The 17923-nt window shown below is 52.9% G+C and overlaps 1 protein-coding gene across 7 annotated transcripts in view; it reads left to right on the top strand.

The window, feature by feature from the left end:
• Positions 1–17923, top strand: part of SZT2 (SZT2 subunit of KICSTOR complex) — a 53574-nt gene that overhangs the window by 28888 nt on the left and 6763 nt on the right. For 2 of the 7 annotated variants that reach the window (XM_059854018.1, XM_059854015.1), the window contains exons 33-63: positions 84–222; positions 461–577; positions 694–757; positions 1111–1296; positions 1365–1706; positions 1831–2020; positions 2420–2494; positions 2670–2808; positions 3048–3168; positions 3408–3537; positions 3644–3796; positions 3909–4011; positions 4378–4495; positions 4725–4836; positions 5256–5374; positions 5841–6005; positions 6616–6700; positions 9215–9403; positions 9520–9717; positions 10057–10226; positions 10403–10569; positions 10983–11080; positions 11894–12026; positions 12137–12264; positions 12555–12685; positions 12875–13057; positions 13475–13745; positions 13950–14029; positions 14357–14482; positions 16187–16392; positions 16511–16604. In XM_059854018.1, the coding sequence (XP_059710001.1) occupies positions 84–222; positions 461–577; positions 694–757; positions 1111–1296; positions 1365–1706; positions 1831–2020; positions 2420–2494; positions 2670–2808; positions 3048–3168; positions 3408–3537; positions 3644–3796; positions 3909–4011; positions 4378–4495; positions 4725–4836; positions 5256–5374; positions 5841–6005; positions 6616–6700; positions 9215–9403; positions 9520–9717; positions 10057–10226; positions 10403–10569; positions 10983–11080; positions 11894–12026; positions 12137–12264; positions 12555–12685; positions 12875–13057; positions 13475–13745; positions 13950–14029; positions 14357–14482; positions 16187–16392; positions 16511–16604 (4532 nt within the window). Of the gene's footprint in view, positions 1–83; positions 223–460; positions 578–693; positions 758–1110; positions 1297–1364; positions 1707–1830; positions 2021–2419; positions 2495–2669; positions 2809–3047; positions 3169–3407; positions 3538–3643; positions 3797–3908; positions 4012–4377; positions 4496–4724; positions 4837–5255; positions 5375–5840; positions 6006–6615; positions 6701–9214; positions 9404–9519; positions 9718–10056; positions 10227–10402; positions 10570–10982; positions 11081–11893; positions 12027–12136; positions 12265–12554; positions 12686–12874; positions 13058–13474; positions 13746–13949; positions 14030–14356; positions 14483–14695; positions 14796–16186; positions 16393–16510; positions 16605–17923 lie in introns of those variants that run through there. The other 5 variants (XM_059854021.1, XM_059854017.1, XM_059854016.1 and 2 more) reach the window with 5 other exon arrangements.

Genomic DNA, 17923 nt, shown 5'->3' with positions numbered 1-17923 from the left:
CTCTGTACTTGCCACCAAGCTGGGTATGTGTGCAAGCAGAGATGTTTGTTGCTTGAGTCCCTTGGTTTGTGATCTCTCCTCAGGGGAAGTTCTGGGCTGCCTGGAAAGCTGCCAGGGCTTGAACACCATTGACTTGGGGGATCTCTGCGTGACCCTGGACATCTTTGTGTTGACGCTACCCCTGGAGATAGAAGTTGTGAACACAGACATCCTCCACAACAGGTAGGTGGAAAGAGGCCCAGTCACCCATCCTCTGCCTGCCCTTGCGAGACAGTCATTCTTGGCTCATCTCCATGTACTGAGACTTATGATTCTTCTTCTCACAGAGCCCGTCACAGCCTTAAGAAAACTAAAATATTTCCTAGATAGGCTCACCTTCCCTAGAGATCCCTTTTCTGCTCTCTGTGTCTGTTTATCCTCTCTGGCTCCAGCGCTCAGGCTGCTCTCTCTGCTCTGACAGATGCACCTCGGAGAGCAGCGTGTCCTTCACGCGCTCTCCGGGGCAGCCGTCCTCTTTCCGCTCAGACGAGGATATCATGCACAACCTGGAACGGCTCCCGTCCACTGGAGATGAGAGGTATGGCTCTGCAGGGGTAGCAAGCCCCTCACTGCTTCCTTTTACTGCCTGGGAGCTGCACTGTGGTAGCTGTGCAATGAGAAGGACAGGTTGATTCTTTGTCTCCTCTCTCCTAGGCACCCTGCCCTTTCCAACCTCCCTGGAGTGCACAGGCAGGCTATTGAAGCCACCATGAATGAGGTAAGCCAGATTTGCCTCCCTGCTTCTACCTAGAGCACTCAACTGCTGTTTCACACTTCCTAGCCTGCTACAACCTGTCAGTTGAACTGACTGTTAGCTTTTACTGGTGTCACATAGGCTGTTATCCTTGTGGTTCCCAAAAGTGTGGGATTACCCTGAGAAAACTCTTGCTGCAGTTGAGGAGGGTCAGGCAGAGCTGTCTTCTAAAAGCCTTTTCTTAGGTACATTCAGAGGATGAGGGATGTGGGTGTTGAGAGAGGCTACCTTCATCCTGTTGGGTCTTGGGTGAGAGTTGGGGGAGGCTTGCAAACACAGGTCACCTGGATGTTGCTCTGTGTCCTTGCTCTGCTCAGATTCGCTGGCTCCTGGACGATGAGATTGTGTCAGCACTGCGTCACTCGCAGGTCATCAGCACCTCCATCCTACATAGGGTGGCCACCCACATCTATAACTCCAAGGGCAGGCCGAGCTGCCACAGCGAGGTGGTGCTGCTCCAGTTTGTCTTTGGGCCTGAGCACTCTCTGGAGAAGTTCAAGGAGGTAAAGAGAAAGCCCTGAGACAGTACCATGCTTTGCTAGCAGGATGCTTATTCTTCTCTGTGTTGCAGGAGTTCAGAAGAATGGCTCTACCAGGCTACATGCTGAATGCAGAAGGCAACGACTACCACTACATCTCCATCAGCCGCCTGCACTCCAGGAGGACTGCTCCAGAGACTTCAGGGACACCCTGCTTGCAGCAGCCAGCTGCAGGGGGCACAAGGACAGGCCTGGGCCAGGCAGGCCAGGAGGGGACCAGTGAAATAGAAGCAGAAAGCTCCGAGCTGTCACACCACACAAGCTGTGTCCTCCCAGAAGAAGGCCAGGGTCTCTGGGAGTGGCCAGAGAGTGAGACACGCATTGTGCCAGACACAGGAAACCCTGCAGGTGGAGGCAGCCACACGCAGAATGAGGTGAGAAGCACTGAACAATCTATTGGTGAGAAGCTGTGGGACGCTGCTAATAAAATGTAGAAGGACGATGGGATTTTTTTCAGTGCCTGTTTTTCTGGTCATTTTTGTGACTGGCTTTATGCAGGCTCCAGGAGATATGCTGAGACTTGATCAAAGCAGAGCACCAGGCCAGGACTCCATGGAAGAGGCAGTTCCAGAGACAGCCATACAGTCGTTGCCATCATCGTCCTCTGAAAAGGGAAACAGCGAGAAATCACCACTGGTGACACCATCTGCAGCAAGCCTGTCTGAGTCTGTAACACAGGGCAGGGAAGGTAGGAGCTGCAGTGTGGGCAGGATGTACCTCAACATCAGAAACTTTAAAGGGAAGAGGCCAGTTCTGGCTGTGACATACATAATATAACTGCTACTCCTCTTCCTGTCCCTAAATACCTGCATTGGTACCCAGGACTCTGGTCTCTTCCTTGCCAGGATGCTGGCAATTCAGTGCTTAACAGTGCCCAAGACGCTGGGCTGTGGTGCTGCACTGATATCCCTGATGACATGAAGTTCCTGGTGACTTCAGAGTGGCTGTGAGAGCCCCATTCCCTAGCACTGCCTCCCCGTGACCAGCACAGCCTGGTTGTCCTGTGGCATGATGTTTCTCCAGTGGATGGGGCATGTGATGGGGCTTAGCAAGTACTTTGATGGTCAAACCCCTCTTCTCTTTGCAGGCTCCAGCAGGCAGCGTCCCAGCCGTGTGCAGAGCCTCGTGTCGAGCCAGGGCAGCATGGACTCTGACCATCTGGGTGAGTCTGCCAGGGCAGGGGGGAGGACAGCGTGTGGTGGCACTGATAGTGACCCACAGGGGGTTCTGTGTGCCTGGGCTGGGGTGAGCCCTGAGGGCAGGGTTTGTGAGTGGCTGCCCTGCCCAGGGAGGAGGTGTTTTGCCAGGCCTAGGGCTGAAGTGAGGCTACATTGCAGGTTATGATGGGGGAAGCAGTGACTCGGAGTATGAGGAGGCATTAATGAGTGACCAGGAGCCCAGGTGCCCCCTTATGCCGGATTTCTGGCTCATCATAAAAATCCATCAGGACCGAGTGGAGGTCTACTACCACACACGGTAAGGAGGGTCCTCTGTCTGACCACTGCCTCTCTGCACTGGGACCTTGTTGCCACTCACTCATCTCTGATAGAATCTCCTCCCTGCCCAATGTGGATGGGAAGTTGCAGGATTAGCCTGGTGCTCTATAAGGGGAAAACTGCCATCCTTTCCCACTGTTTTCCTGCTCCCTGCACTGCACCCAGTGATGGGCACTGTCCAGATGCCCTGCTGACCCCATCCTCCCTTTGTTCATAAAGCAGCCTGAGTGTGGAGAAGACAGCATCAGCAGAGACAGAAGAGGAGCAGCCAGGGGAGTGCCAGAGTCTCAACCAGTTGGTGGTGAAGAAGATCAGTGAAATCTGCAGGGTTGTCAATCAGGTAATAAATCTTAAGAGGGCACTAACAGAGCTGTCAGTCATTAGATGGCTTAGATCAGAAGGGACTTCTGGAGGTTGTCTAGTCTGGGTTCAGCTCAGAGGGCCTGGGAAGCCAGTTCAGCTGGTGGAGTCCCAGCTTGGAGGGTCACAAGAAAAGGGACTCACTCTGTCCCTAAACACTTCTTGTTGTCTTCCGTGGCTGTGCAAGCCACAGAACCAATCTTTCCTCATCCTTTGCAGCGCTTGCTGCTGCAGGACCTGCATGACAGCCACATATGCAACTCATTACTGGTGGCAGAAAGTGAGGAGGACATCTGGAAGAGTGAAACACCCTATACTTCATACAGGCAGCGTGTGATGCCCACAGATGGTATGGATATTCCCCTAGCCGTGCCTCAGCTGTAGTGCTGCAGAGATGCCTAAGAAGATGTTAACTTCCATGCTGTGGCCTCAGCTATGTCCTATGTTCTTTACAGATTACTCTGTAGAGGAGAGCTACCAGCCCCGGGACTACCTGGCTGCCACCATGCAGTTCATGCCAGGGCACTTTGCTTGTGGGGTGGTGTGGAGCACACTGATCCACGTGCATTCACGCCTCAAGATGGGCCCCAACATGGGGGTCTCACGAGGTACGTACAGCCCAGGTTCCTCCCGTGTGGCGTGTCAGGAGTCCAGCTGCTGGCTGGATTGGCACTCCAGAGAAGGGTATGTGGGATAGCTAATGTCCCACATTGCCCACAGCTATCCAGGCACTTCGCTCAGTGCTCAACGCCTTCTCTGTGGTGAACAGGAAGAATATGTTTGTCTACCAGGAACGTGCCACTAAGTCTGTTTTCTACCTCCGGTAAGAAGCCAGTGTGACTTGTCGGCCTTGCTATGTGTGCTGCACAGACTGAGAGCTCCTTGGGACAGAAAGTGTCTGCCCAGCCTCAGGGACTGTGTTGTGACCCAAGCAGCAAATACCTGATTTCTGATGAGTCAGTCACATCAAGCAAGGCCCATCCTGCTCTTCCCGTGCTAAGCCTTTACATAGGAGGAAAAATGATGGCTTTTTTGAGGGGGCCAGAGAGCAGTTTCTCCACAAACTCCATATTTTAAGGACTAGTCCCCACAAAGTGTACAGGGGAGAGCAAGGAAGATGTGGATCTTCTGTGGATGTACGATGCTGTCATCCTTGGGAATGGAGGCTGACATGTCTTTCTGTATTCAGGCTGACTGAAACCACCCACAGTGGGAAGGTGTGGGAAGCAGAGAGCAGCCTTAGTGCATCATCTCGCTCGCTGGCACTGACACGCAGCCAGGAGCCCATTTACACTGAGGATCTAATGGTGAGTCTAGTGCTCTCTGCGAGTGGACATGGTGCTCATGGTCACAGGAATGGAGGCAACTCAGTAGTTCCAGCAACCTGGATTTTATGTGGGGTAAAACTTACACTGTAGATGTGTGGAGTGGGGCAGCAGTGGGTGGCATCTGCCTGACCCTGCTGACAGCTCGGGACAATGATGGGTCTAGAATTCATATGAAACTACTTCCACATGGCTGTTTGTGTTTCTCCAGGGTTCTCGTTCCTCTCTGGACACTGCCTCATGCCGTAGTGTGGACTCTGCCCGCCCTGTGGGACAGATAGACAGACACATCCAGCTGATGGTCCATGGTGTTGCCTCAGCAGGTATGTGTTAGAGCACCTGGCAGCAGAACTGTGCTGATGTAAAGCAGAGGAACAAAGCTCTACTCCCTGCCCTCTTTGCTTGAAGAGAATCTCACTCCTGAGCAAATAGCTTTTCCTTAGCCCAGAGCTGCTCTCTGTTCTGTGTAGGTGAAAATATAAGGAAAGGATCCATAGCCCACAATGAAACCTTCTGCAGACCCTCTGCAGGAGCACATTTGTCTTTGCCTACTCCACCAGCAGTCTTCTGTGATCATAAACCCATAGAAAAATATGTCTGAAGAAACTGATGGTGGGGAAAGTCATGTTCCCTGTGGGAAGTGAGTGTGAGGGTGGTACGTCCTGAACAGGGAGGGAGAATGCTGTAGTCATTCTTACTGGGTGGGGTGAAAAAGCTGATTTTACCTCTGCTCACTTGTCAGGGCCTGAGATCACAGATGAGCTGGTGAAGGTGCTGCGGAGACGCCTGGATGAGGCCACCCTGGATATCATCACTGTCATGCTGGTGCGGAACTGCAAGCTGACCCCAGCAGATGTGGAGGTACCTCACTGGCTAATCTGCTCTCTTCATCCCAGAGCACTGTCCTACATTTTCACCTGTCTCAGCTGCTCCTGCCCCAGGGAAGACCAGGGCAGTTTGCTACATCCTGTTCCAGTGCTTGGTCAGGCTGGCATTCACTGAGGTATATACTGTGGGGGTGCCAGGGTAGCTGGGAGTTTCCCTCTGCTGGGTTTGTAGCATGGCAGGACTGTGCCCTCCTTCCCACACCTTGGAATGAATGTCTGCCAGCATCTTGGGGCTGTCCTGGGCAGGGCCAGGAGTTGGACTTCGATCCTTGTGGTCCCATCTAATTCAGAATATTCTATGATCTGTCTCAGGGCACTGTCTAGGGTTCTGCCCACCGCACTTCTCCCTTTGCAGAGCCAGCTGACACCATTTTTGTCAGTATTAGAGCCCCAGGGCAGGCTGCTAGTCCCAGCTGGGGTTTAAAGCCTCCTGTGTGCAGTTTATCCAGCCCCCCGGGATGCCGCCCACCGAGGTCCTGCAGTTCTCTCTGCCGCCCTCAGCCGTGCCCTGGCTGCACGCCGTGGCCCATTACCTGCGCCAGAACCTGCTCATCTTCCTGCACACCCCCAAGTACACCGACAGCAACGTGGAGCACCACTTCAAGGTGAGCAGGGCTGGGACAGAAGTCTGCCCAGCTTCTAGCTGCTGCTGGGGGCATTTGTTGGGGCAGCTCAGACACCGTGTTGCCAGCTCTGCCATGGAGGGTTAGGGAGAAACTGACACTAAATCCTGAGGCCTGGGGGAGTTCTACAGGACTGAGCACATCCTGATTAGCCCAGACAGGCCATGCTTTAATGACGGGCAGTCGCTGTGCAAAAAGCAGCAACTACAAAGCTCGTGTCCACAGTCATCTCCCAGGAGCATGGGAGAAGACCCCCTTTCAAAGCTGAACTTGGCTCCTTGGATGGCTCCCTCAGATCCAAGGACTGAAACATCAGGATTAATAAAAAATTTGGGAGCAACTACCCACTCCTTAGCAGGGCCATAGTAAAGACAGACGGTAGTGAAGACAGATACGTAGTGCCACATAACTCTGTATGAACTGTAAGGGGTTCCTTCCCCCCAGCAGTTGTGAATGCTGTGTTGGCAAGTGTTTTGTGAATATCTGGATTTGATTTTATGGGTTTGGGAATGAGCTCTGCATATACCTAAGCCTCTTTCCAGTTAAGGCAAGTTCTCTAATCTTTGTCAGTATTCTTCCTTGTTCTCCTTAGCACTACTTCAACCACAATGGGAGCATCCCTGACCAGGATCTCTATTTGTACAACAAGCCAGGTGGCCAAGGCACTGGTGGAAAAGGTATTTGCTCACTTCTGAAACAGGGTATGGGGCTGTGTGTTGGGAGGTGTTCCCATGCTGGAGAGCTATGAGTGACTGAGGAAGGTCAGTGCTGGTGGAGTGTGTTCCTCCATGGCTGCAAGGTGGGTAAGGTGTGTGCCTGAAGGACTGCACACCTCTGCACATGTGGCAGAGCAAACTAAGGCCTCCCACAAAGCAGCTTGCTAAGCTCGACCTGTTGCTGCAGGAAGCAGCTTTAGACACAGTGAGACCTCAGTGAGGGGCACAGAGGCTCCGTGGGGCGGGAGGTGGGAGCAGTTGTGGCAGAAGCCTTGCTGCAGAGGGAAGTCTGGGTGTGTGTAACTGAGCACAGGCTGTGTGGGCAATGTCCTTGCTTTTTTCTCTAGACTGCTGGAGAGGGAATTGGATAGGGCCCACCTGCAGCAGGTTGTCATGTCATGTTTTGTCCAGGCTGTGTGGTCTGTCACCTGGCCATTGTGTGTCTTGTGCCCCTCGTGCACTGTTTGAATGTTCTTCTGTTATGTAGGTACCATGTCGGACCTTGTGCAGCACCTCTTTCCACTCTCTCACTTCCAAGGTAGCACCCGTGGCTCCAAGCGTTACTCCGTTTCCTTTTCCCATGCAGCTCTCTGGTCCCAGCTGTTCTTGTTTTCCTTGTGTTGTGGCTTCAGCTCTGACTCTTCTGTGTGTTTGTGTGTGTCTGTTTAGCTGAGCCCTGTTTCTTGCTGGCTGGATAAAGGAGCAAACAGAACCTGTTGCCCTGAGGTGGCAGCTCAGTGATTCCCAGCTGCTGAGGGTCCATGTGCTGCCCTGTTAACTTGCAAGCAGTGAACTCCAAAGTCCTGCATCTTTTTTCCCACAGGTTCAGACAGGCATCTCTTCCCTGAGGAAGATGGGGTTCCTGGTGTTTCAAATGTCATTGGTGCTCCAGGGTGTAGCATCATCACTCTCCCAGTGGCTGTGTCCTGGTGTGGCATGGTCCCTTGGTTAGCAAAGGGCTGGAGTGGCCAGGCACTATTAGATGTGTGCTTTGTAATCCAGTGAGCCGGGGTCGGAGGGGGCTCAGAGTCCCCCACAGGTGGGAGATAACAGTTCTCCAGCACCCCACCTCCAGTGCATGAGGCAGTTAAGACCCTTGGCAGCTCTTGCTGATGTATCTCATTCTATAGCTCCAGAACTCAGATTTTGAGCTTCTTAGCTGTTGTTTTTTTTTTTTCACCTGTGATTTAGTGGTTTGATTTCAGCTTCTCCATGCTCCTGGAAGCCTTGTTCCCTGTGACATGGAGGAGAGCCTTTCTGCTCATTGGGCAGGGGCAGGTTGCTGACCTGGCCTGCTTGGATTGTGGTCAGTTGTTCTCATGTCCTCAGCTCAGACAGACTGGAGCAGAGCAGAGGTACAGGAATGGATCTCTTAGGGAAATGTGCCAGAGGCTGAAGAGGCTGAGTGTGGGAATTTATCCAGGAGAAGAAAAGGGGAATGGTCTATAATTACCACATGGTCATTCAGCCATTTTGGTGGGCCTGGGGCCACCTGCCAAGCCAGACTTCTGAGGAGTTTGTGCCCTTTACTGCTTAAAGAAAGAAAGCCTGGCTGGTAGAGCTCATATTCACTGTCATGTGGGGCAGATTTCCTGCTCTGTATTGACACCCATGTCATGGAGAGCTGCAGCTGCCCTGCTGCAGCAAGAGGCTCTGTGGGGGTTGCTCATACATGTGGTTTCCTCTCCTCAGTGTGAATGCTCATGAGCTGCCCTCTGATTTGAGCCTCTCTCCTTTGTGAGCATCTCTCTCCATCCCAGTGCACTTGTGTCTGCTATGCCTTGGAGGAAAGGTTGCTGCAGAGCTTATGCTTTACAGGGACTGATGGAGACTGGGTGGTTGTGCTGCTGAGCCAACAGGCTGGGGCTGAATTTTTATCTGCAGTGACTCCAGGCTAGTCCTGGATGTGAGCCTGCCTTATCCCCACTCCTGCCTGGTTGGAGTGCATGGGGAAGGCAGTTGATCTGTGTACAGTGAGGAGGGGGCTGTGAGTGTAATCTGCAACAAGGTGTCCTCTCTGCAGGGACTATACATCCTTCACAGCCTGGAGGGGGCTGCTGAAGAGTATCTGCGCCCTGTACTCTGTCCCTTAAGAGGACAGGAATGGTGAGCCCCATCCTGGATCAATCTGCATAAAGGCTCTCCTGGTGCAAATGGAGATACTTTCCTCTTGCATGTGGTGCTGGACAACCCAGGAAGCTCCTGCAGGGCATGGTGAAATCTGCCATGGCTCTACAGGAGAGAGATTGTTGGAATGATGGGGACACCCTGTGCCAAACATGCTTCTTAGCCTGGCTCCCCACAGGCACAGCTAGCCTCTGCTCCCCTGGCTGCCTCCCCTCCTGTGGGCCCTGCCTGTGGCACTGAGCAACTCAAGCGATGACGTGATGGTCCCAGCTGGCAAGGTGTAGGCAGGCATGTGGGGCTGTACTTGGTGGGGTGTTGATGGAGGCTGTCTCGGCTTGTGCCCCGCAGGAATCGCATGCATTGCACTGACATTCGTGGACGAGCACGGCAGCCCCACCTTGCTGCCCCACGGGGAGAGGCCTGACCCTCTGAAGCTGCCTTCCCCCTCTCCCATCGTGGGCCTGCTGCAGGACAGCGACTTTGAAAGCCTCACAGCTGTCAGCATGCACCAGCCAGGGGCTGAGCCCCTGCCCTCAGGTGGGGAGCTGGCCAGCAGCCGCCGATTGCCCGCAGCCTCCACATGCCCTGGGGCACCTCGGGGGCCTGGTGAGGGCAGGCTTGGAGAGCCATGCAGAGCTCCCCTTTCCCCACAGAGCCTTGCGTGCGGGTGCGCCTGGATATCTGGGAGAAGGGCAACATCAGCCTGCTGCAGCTGTCGGAGAAGCTGCGCGGGGCCCTGCGTCACGCGCTCTGCGACGCCGTCATGGAGTTCCTTGTGCTGCCAGCCCCTCTGTGCGTGGAAGCCGCCTGCCCCCTCAGTGCTGCAGACCTGGAGGACCTGAGCTCTGCGGGTGAGAGCCTGGCCAGGATGGCCACCTTGAGCCTCCACCGAGCCCTGCTCCTCCTGCCTGGCCTTCAGGAGCTTGGCTGTGCTGGGGGAATCTGGGTGGGTGGGCAAGGAGGGAGGAAGCTGCTTTCCCATGTGGTGTCTTGGGGAAGAAGCATCACAGACATTGGTGTTGGAGAGATATTTAAGGATGTGTCAGTTCCCTGAGACTGAATCCACTTTGCTGGATGTTACTGATGGCTCTTTCCCTTCTCTCCAGCCAGGCTCTGGCCAGACACTATGGGGTACCCAGCAGCTTTGCAGCGGGAGGCTCTGCAGAGTCTGATTTGCTTTGTCTCCCCAGGAGGCCTAAGGAGGACCATGTCAGAGACCAAGGGCCTGGCCCTGGCCAGTGGGGGGCCTGGCAGAAGCTGTCCTCCACCCCTGCACTTCACCTCTGCACCTTCGCCAAGCTCTGGAGAGCCAGTGACACCCACAAACAAGCTGGGACGCCGCAGCTTCTGGGACATGCTGGTAACGTGGCTGAAGGAACAGGGCCTGTAGGGTCTTCATGCTGTGTCAGGCCATGAGGAACGGACAGTAGGGTCTGGCTGGGAGTAGGAAGCCAGGCTTGCAGCAAGGACTTTGAGATCAGGGCACTGACTGGGCTGTGTATGTGCACAACATTAACTTATCCCTTCCTCTCCTAGAGCAAGACAGAGTCCTCGGAGCTGGGCAGCCCCAAGACTACTGATGACATTGTGCTGGAGAGGCCGGAAGAGGCTCGCACGAGACGGCGGCACAAGACAGAGAATGTCAAGCAGCACCTGAGCCAGGATCGGGCCACGGCCACAGCTGAGCTGGAACAGGCACAGAGGCAAGCACAGCCTGCAGGCTGGACAGCCAGGATGTTGTTCCCCCAATCTGTTGTACATTGCTCTGCATCCTGGCCTCTGGACCACCTTCCCTTTTGTTGTAGTTTATTTTGTTTTGTTTCAGTTTAGGAAAGCTGCCTTCCACCCACAAAGCCTTACCCCTTATTGCTGGAGTGTTGCTGGGAACACACTGTTTCTCCCTGCCAGAGATCCCTTCTCTGCACTGTGGGGCCCTGTGCAACACCTCACACTCATATGGCTACTGACCAAGAGTGACCCAGCTCAAAGATTGTATCATCCCAAAAAGGAGGCTCCCAGGGCTCTGCTCTGGAGCTGTGTTGGGACCGTTGCACTTTTCTACCTTCCCTACAGATGACTGATCTAGTGTAACTGTGCTTCCCTTCCCTCTCCTCAGGCGCCGAGCCTGCCAGTTGGAAGAAGGGGATGTAGGTACCATGCACCCACTCTTCAATCAAACCTGCCAGCAGTGGATGGCATTCATGAACCACCTGGGTATGTGTTTCAGCTCCTCCAGATGGGCTGGGAGTGGGTCTTTCTACCCAGAGTTCTCAGGACAAGTCCTCTTATAGCAGCATCCATCTTCATTCCTTGCTGGTCCTAATTACACACCCTGTCTCTCCCCCACCCTCCCCAGAGTCACATTGGTCTCAGAGCCAGCATCAGCGTAAGAAGGCGTTGCAGGAGGCCTGGCATGCGCCTGTGCATCACAACAAGCCTTCTAAGGCCTGGGTTGTCTGCCGTGCTCCAGGTCCAGGGCTTGCTGAACTTGCCTGCAGCTGCTTTGGAGAGACCTGGACTCCAGCAACCAGCTGTGGTAGTGCTTTAGCTCCCAGGTGTAGCAGGGATGGAGGATCTGAGCCTCTGCAACATGCTCAGGGACTTTGAAGTTGCATGGGAGACCCTCTTGCTGGCAGGGAGGGAGAGGATTGCAGGGATTTGGGGTTGTATGGCTGCCATGTTGCTACTTTCTGGTTACGTTTCACTTTGGTGTTTGTGCAACCTCTCACACTCCTGCTGGCAAAGTAGAGCTCTCCTCTTCCTCTGGTGAGGAGTAAGCCAGGGAACAAGGAATAAGTGGGGGAATAAAGTGCTGTGCTCAGAGCATACAGGGTGTTTAGTCAGGTCCCACTTTGGGCCAGAACCTGAAACCAGGTATTATTTCAGGCTTCATCTTCTCATCCATGTAAGGTTCTTGTTCTCCAGCTCTGCCTGCCTCAGGCCCTTTGCCCTCTCCACTGCTCATGTGGGCAGGATGGGGCTCTGGGACAGCTTGGCACCTTGTCCTACAGTACATCTTCCATGCAGGGTGCCCATCGGTGCAGCAGTGCTCCTTGGAGATGGTTTCTCGTTTCCTCCTGTCCTCCATCCTAGTGGAAGTGGTGAACCTGGTCACTGCCCTGGCAAGTGACACCTCTGTCAAAGTGTTTGAGCAAATCTGGTGAGTTATGCAATTCACAGGTGGCTGTTTAGCACCAGCAGGTGTTGATCAGCTGTACTTTTACTGCCACAGCTCTTCTTGGCAGCCACCTCTGGGGCTTTTCTTTGCAGCTACCATCGGGGCACTGCCTTCCTGCCCTATAAGTCTGGTCTGAATACCAGCCCTTGCCCTGGAGTCATCAGACACTTCATCCTGCTGGGACGCAACTTCCAGCAGTGGCGTTGCAGCACAGAACAGGGTCAGTGCCTGGCCGTGGTCCCTGGGACTGTGCTGAGGTCTTTTATGGGGGACATCAATAAAGAGGGGTCCCCTCCTTACTGGGACAGACTGCTTGTGCCCTGAGGTGGGCAGTGGGTTGTCTGGTTTTGCTCTCTGAGACCGTACTCTTGAATGTGCTTGTGACAGCTTATTTCAAGATGAGCTGAGCAGTACTGTGGCAAAACATCCTGTCATGACATCTTAATGGCATGGTGGGACATAAAAGTGGGATGAACCAGTACTGAGGGTCATAACTGTGGCTTCTTCCAGTTCACAAAGGGCTCCAGCGCTTTGAGGCCATGGAATTCAGCTCAGCAGAGAGAGGCTCTGATCCCAGCCTTGTTGGTCGAGACCTGGTGCCCCGGCAAAGGTTCCTCTTCATGGAGATCATTGACAAAAAGGTAGTAATGGCTGTGGCTGTTCACAGGGGACTGTAGCTGAGCTGTTGCCATTCTCCCTGTTCCAGCCTGTCATCTGAAACTGGCTGCAGCTGCTGCAAGTACCACCAGAACACCTGGGGCAGCCTGTACCACCATGCAGGTTCTCTTTGAGCATGTCCTTAAGTCTTCCTCCCCTTCCTCTCTCTCCAGCTGACGCTCTACACTTACAACTGGTCCCCAGACCTGGGAGCCAACTTGAACTGCTCCCTGACACGCCTGCTGCAGTGGCAGAATGCCCGCTCCCACATCGTGCACTGCCTGATCAGCCAAAAGCTGGGACTCTTCCACCACCACTGCTTCATGGACACACCATGGCATGAGGACAGCAAGCAGGTAGGGCAACTCTCCTGGCAGGGCAGTCCTTTCTTCTTCAGGAAGGGCCTTGGCAGTCTGGGGGTCTGAGAAAGCTTGCAAGCACCTTTTGTGTGCTGATTGGCAGGATATCCCCAAACATTCACATGTTGAACTTGACCATTTTCAGCCAGACTGTTGCCCTGCTCTTGGAGACAGGTGAAAAGAGAAGCCAGGACATTCTGCTGGCAGCACTTATTGGTAACTGAGTTACTTAGGGTGGAGGCTGAGGAATGGGCTCCCCACATCACATTAGAGCCCAGGCACGCTTTTTTTGGAACTGGTAGTGGAAAAGGCTAACACAGATCTCAGCAGATGGCCAGAATTGGATTTACTCTGGGGGTTCTTGCTTCAGGGCTGGCAGTAAGGAGGCTTTCATGGCTGTGTCTGTCTACTTAGGAGCCAAATCCTTTCCTGAACTCCACTTTGGAGGTGGATGCGCTGATCCGGAGCCCGTGTCCCCCACCCAGCAAGGAGCAAGGCCGGCTGAGCAGCTCTGCCCGCAGCCTCCCGTCCCTGCACTTCCACCCCGACGTGGTGCCCTTTGACGAAGCTCTGCGGGATGTCACCACCATCAGGCGCTTACCCCATGGGCCTGACTTGGGACCTTTTGACCCTGTGGCTCGGCATGGGGCCCAGTTCCTGGAAATCAAAAGCATGGAGAGGAAAGGTAAAGCTGATAGGGGGGTTGATGCCAGGGGAACCTGCCTGATAATCTCACTTCTGGAAAAGGAGATCAGAGCAGAACAAGAGTTTTGTCAGGGGACAGTTCTCTGTGGGAATGGTTTATGGTCTGTTCAGGGTGGGAGTGAAGGAGAGTAGCAATCCTTGAGGCTGTGGCTTGATGCTCTTGTGACTGCTCTCTTTCCTTCAGAACTGGAGAAACAGATGAAGATTGAAAACCTCTTTGTCACCTGGCAGCAGAGATCAGCTCAGTCCAACATGCCTATCAGTGTGAGTGCAGCCTGGACAGGTATTGGGCTGGGCCTTCTTACAGCACACTAGGAGCACCAGCAAAGGGGAACACTGCAGCTCTGAGCAGGGTGTGTGGTGGGGATGGTGCTAGGCAGTGGAACAGTGGTCTCTGCTTGAACTTTTGGGGTTGCAGGGCTCTGAACCACGTTTGGGCATGGGGCCTCACTGCCGAGCACTGGAAAGGCTGCAAAGCAGGGGATTCCCCTGGTTATCTCCATTTGAGCAGCATTGCAGTGTCATGGACAGCTTGTTCCCAGCCTCGGTGAGGGGTGTGTACTGCAACTGTGCTCCTCTCATGTCGTGCAGCTGGCAGACCTGGAGACTCTGAAGCAGTCCTCACGCCTGGTTCACTACTGTGCCACCCCCTTGCTCTTTGACCCGGCCTTCCGGCAGCAAATCCAGACTGACCAGCTGGGCAAGGTCGAGGGGAAGGTGAGTGTCAGCAAGCACCAGTGGGGTTGGGCTTTGTGCACAGGGACAAAGGAGCTGTCTTTTCCCAAGACAGGGCTGCTCTGGCCTCACTCGTAAAATCCAGGATGGATTTGAATGCTGTAAGATGGAGACTGAGAAAATCCTTGGGTCCTCAAAGCTTTTCTCCTGCAGCTGCGCTATCCCTGGAGAAGACTGATTTCCTTTTCTACCCAGGGAATTCAGGGCTGAGTCTGGAGAAGCCATCAAGGGCACTGTCTGGTACTGATCTGTTAAGGAAGCAAAACTTCCCTTATGCATTCAGCAGCCAGACCTGGTAAGCCTTTTCTGGACCCAACAAATAGCTGAAACAACTGAAGGCAAACCAGCTGAATCCTGAGCAGGTTGCAGCCTGACAGACTAACCAGTGCAGATCCCGTACTGGCTGTTCACACAGCTAGTGTGTGTGTCAGAAGGAAAGAACAGGCAATTGTAATTTATCAGAATATCAAAAGGATTTTGACAGTCTTTAAGCAGAAGTTGCTACAGAAATTGAACACTCACAGGTGAAGGTATCATCACAGAATGAAAACTTCACTTTGTTTTTGGAACAGAGCGAAATGGAAATTGGTTATTGGATTTGAAGAGCCATGCAGCAGCAGTTTCAAGGTGCTCTGTTGGTTTCTGTATCTCCAGGTCTTTTATTGGGACGTATGAGTTGCCAGGCTTTGCAGTGCTGGAGAGCTGTTCAGATTGGTCAGAACAGAAAAAGAAAGCAAGGAACTCAAAAGGCACCTGAGTAGCCTGTGAAATGATAGCTTTTGTGGGAGCTGTGACCTGGTTCGCAGTAAAACAGCACAACATGGAGAGAAATTTGAACCCTCTTGTATTGTACACTCACTGCAGAGCCTGTACAGAACACACATCTCAGTGGTTTCTGCAATTTGTGGACAGTTGGGTGTAGCAGACACTGATTAGAGTACATCAGAAAGAGGTTTTAGTATAATGGGTAATATTCTAATAAATTTCTAAAATATTTGTGTAATAATGTCTTCATCTGGCCAGTTAGTGTGAGACCAAACATCTTGTGGCAAAGGCACTGAACTGGAGAGACTTGGAGAAGGTCAGAGAGTAGCTGGAGAGATGCCAGGTAAAGAGACATCTCTTGTGGTTGGTGGAGCAGATAGGCAGAAAGCCAGATAGAAACACATAAAAGAACTGCAGGCTTAAAGCAGAGAGATCAAAAAAAGAAACCCTAGTCTCTCTCAGTGCATAGAAAAGGAGTATTCAAGACATCAAAAGGAGAACTGAGTGTTTAGAAGGAAACACTGTTCCTTTTCAGCTACTGAACTGCTAGGAAATCCTGAGATGTCAGCAGGATTCATAAGGGCATTGGACTCCTACCATGGTAATAGGAGCTGAAGCTCTGAGCTTTGCATGAGCCAGTTGTGAGCCACTAACACTTTTTGGAAGCTGTTCTGGGGGAGGCAGATGTTCTGAGGGAAGCAGCAGGTTCCCTCAGGTTGTTGCAGCGCTGTTAGGTCAGTGCATGGCTGGGTAAATCTTGGATCTTGCATTTTGGTGCATGCACTGGGACAGTGCTTGGACAACCAGATGTTAGTGCTCTCTGGCAGAGAGAGATCTGCCTTTTGCTCAGCCAGTGTACCTGGTGTCCTCTGCTGGGGCCAGTCACAGCAGTTCTCCTCAGGAACTTACTTTCTCCTGCAGAAGCGCCACCGCTCCAATGACTCTACAGCTTCAGGGAGGGACCGCAGCCACAGCTGTGACTCGGCAGATGCACTGCCCTGCAAGGTGAAGGAGGAGCCCTGGCTGCAGGAGATGTGCAATGCCTTCCTGCAGCAGTACATCCAGTACCTGCAGAGCATGGGCTTCATTCTGGTCCAGGTGCGGCCACCATCACCTACCACTCGCAGGTCAGTGACGTGCTGGGAACTCTGGTATTGGAGAAAAGCCAACACCCTGAGCTGTGCCCTGGTTTGACACAATAGGGCTTGGCTCCCTGCTCAAGGCTGTGCCTGCTCTCATTTCCAGTAGCACAAGCCGGATCCGAGCTCTGGCAGCAATGGGAGTGGAGGGTAGAGGGTCCTTTTCCTACACAAAGCCAAAACCAGAGGGAAGTCCAAAGGTGAGTGCATTTCTGTTACAAGAGTGGAACTGGGATGGAGGTCAGGCTGTGGAGTGGGCCAGTTCTGGTTGGCTTTTGAAACTGTTTCAGGCAAAAAGGAGGTGGGAGAGCAGAGAAAGCATGTCTAGACCAGCACCATCTTTGAGAGTTTGAATGTGATGGGATCTTTTTGCCCTCCTGCATGTCCTCCTGCAGGCCGTGGAGCCCTTTCCTGGCATTGGGTGGAACCAGGGCAAATAATCAAAAGACTGGTAACAGCTTGGAAGGGCTCAGAAGAGGAACAGGATGACCTAGGGCAAGGATAGCTGCTTTTGGGTGAGATTCTGAAGTATTACCTGTCAGAGAACCTTCAGCATCTATGCTTAAGGGCAACTCTAGGGCAGAAGGATCTTTAGTTAGAGTGAGATGAATGCAGAAGTTAAAAAAGAGACGGTAAGCCTGGAATGGCTCTACTATGAAAGCAGGCTGACATTTCTCATGTACAAAATGGCAGCTAGGGAGGAACAAGTCAGAGTTCTACAATATTGCAGCTAACCTGGAAAGGGATTGACCCTTTCCTGTCTTATTCAATACAACACCCAGAGACCACCAAATGAAAGTATTTGGAGCCAGTTTTGAAACTAAGGAGAGCGTTTCTTTGAGCAGCAGGTTTTGTGAACACAAAAGGTTTTGTGAACATGAGCTTACAAGACTGAATAAGTGAGTACCTGGGAGAGGAGTCCATTGGAGTCTCTGGCTAAGTAGAAACTACCCATGGCTTGTGGAATCACCCTGGGATGATGGGAGCATGTAGCATTTACTCACCCTTTTCTGACACTTTATTGGCACCTGCCTTTGGCTGATGTTGGTGCAGGACTGCGGGTAAGACAACACCTTGCAGATAAAACAAGAGGAGAGCAATCTGCTGAGCAAGTTAAGAGGGAGAAAATGAATTTGCTGACAGTTAAACTCTGAATTGAGACAGGATGTCTCTGATAGCTGCTGTATCAGGCAGGCACAATGGTCTGGGAACACCACAGCAGGGAGTGAGGTTCCATGGACACTATCGTTCCTTGGCTCACAGTGTCCCACACTCTAGAGACACCTTGTCCTGAGCAAGCAGGAGGTGAAGGGATTGATGTGTCTGGTGTGTTCTCTCAAAAGCTGTTTATTAGGCTTGTTAGGATTCTTTTCACTGTCAGCTCTGCCATCTCCTCTCTTCTCTCCAGTGAGATTGCTCAGTTGATAAGGCCTCTCTTTTTCCATCTCTGCCACAGAGCATTGTGGCAGCTTCACACCCCTATGAGCCAGAGAACCTCTTCAGCTTTGTCCTTCTCTTC

Source organism: Haemorhous mexicanus, chromosome 9 (assembly GCF_027477595.1).
Source record: "Haemorhous mexicanus isolate bHaeMex1 chromosome 9, bHaeMex1.pri, whole genome shotgun sequence".
Taxonomy (NCBI): Eukaryota; Metazoa; Chordata; class Aves; order Passeriformes; family Fringillidae; genus Haemorhous; species Haemorhous mexicanus.
Note: the sequence above shows the minus strand (reverse complement) of the source record. Positions and strands in the feature narration are given on the sequence as shown.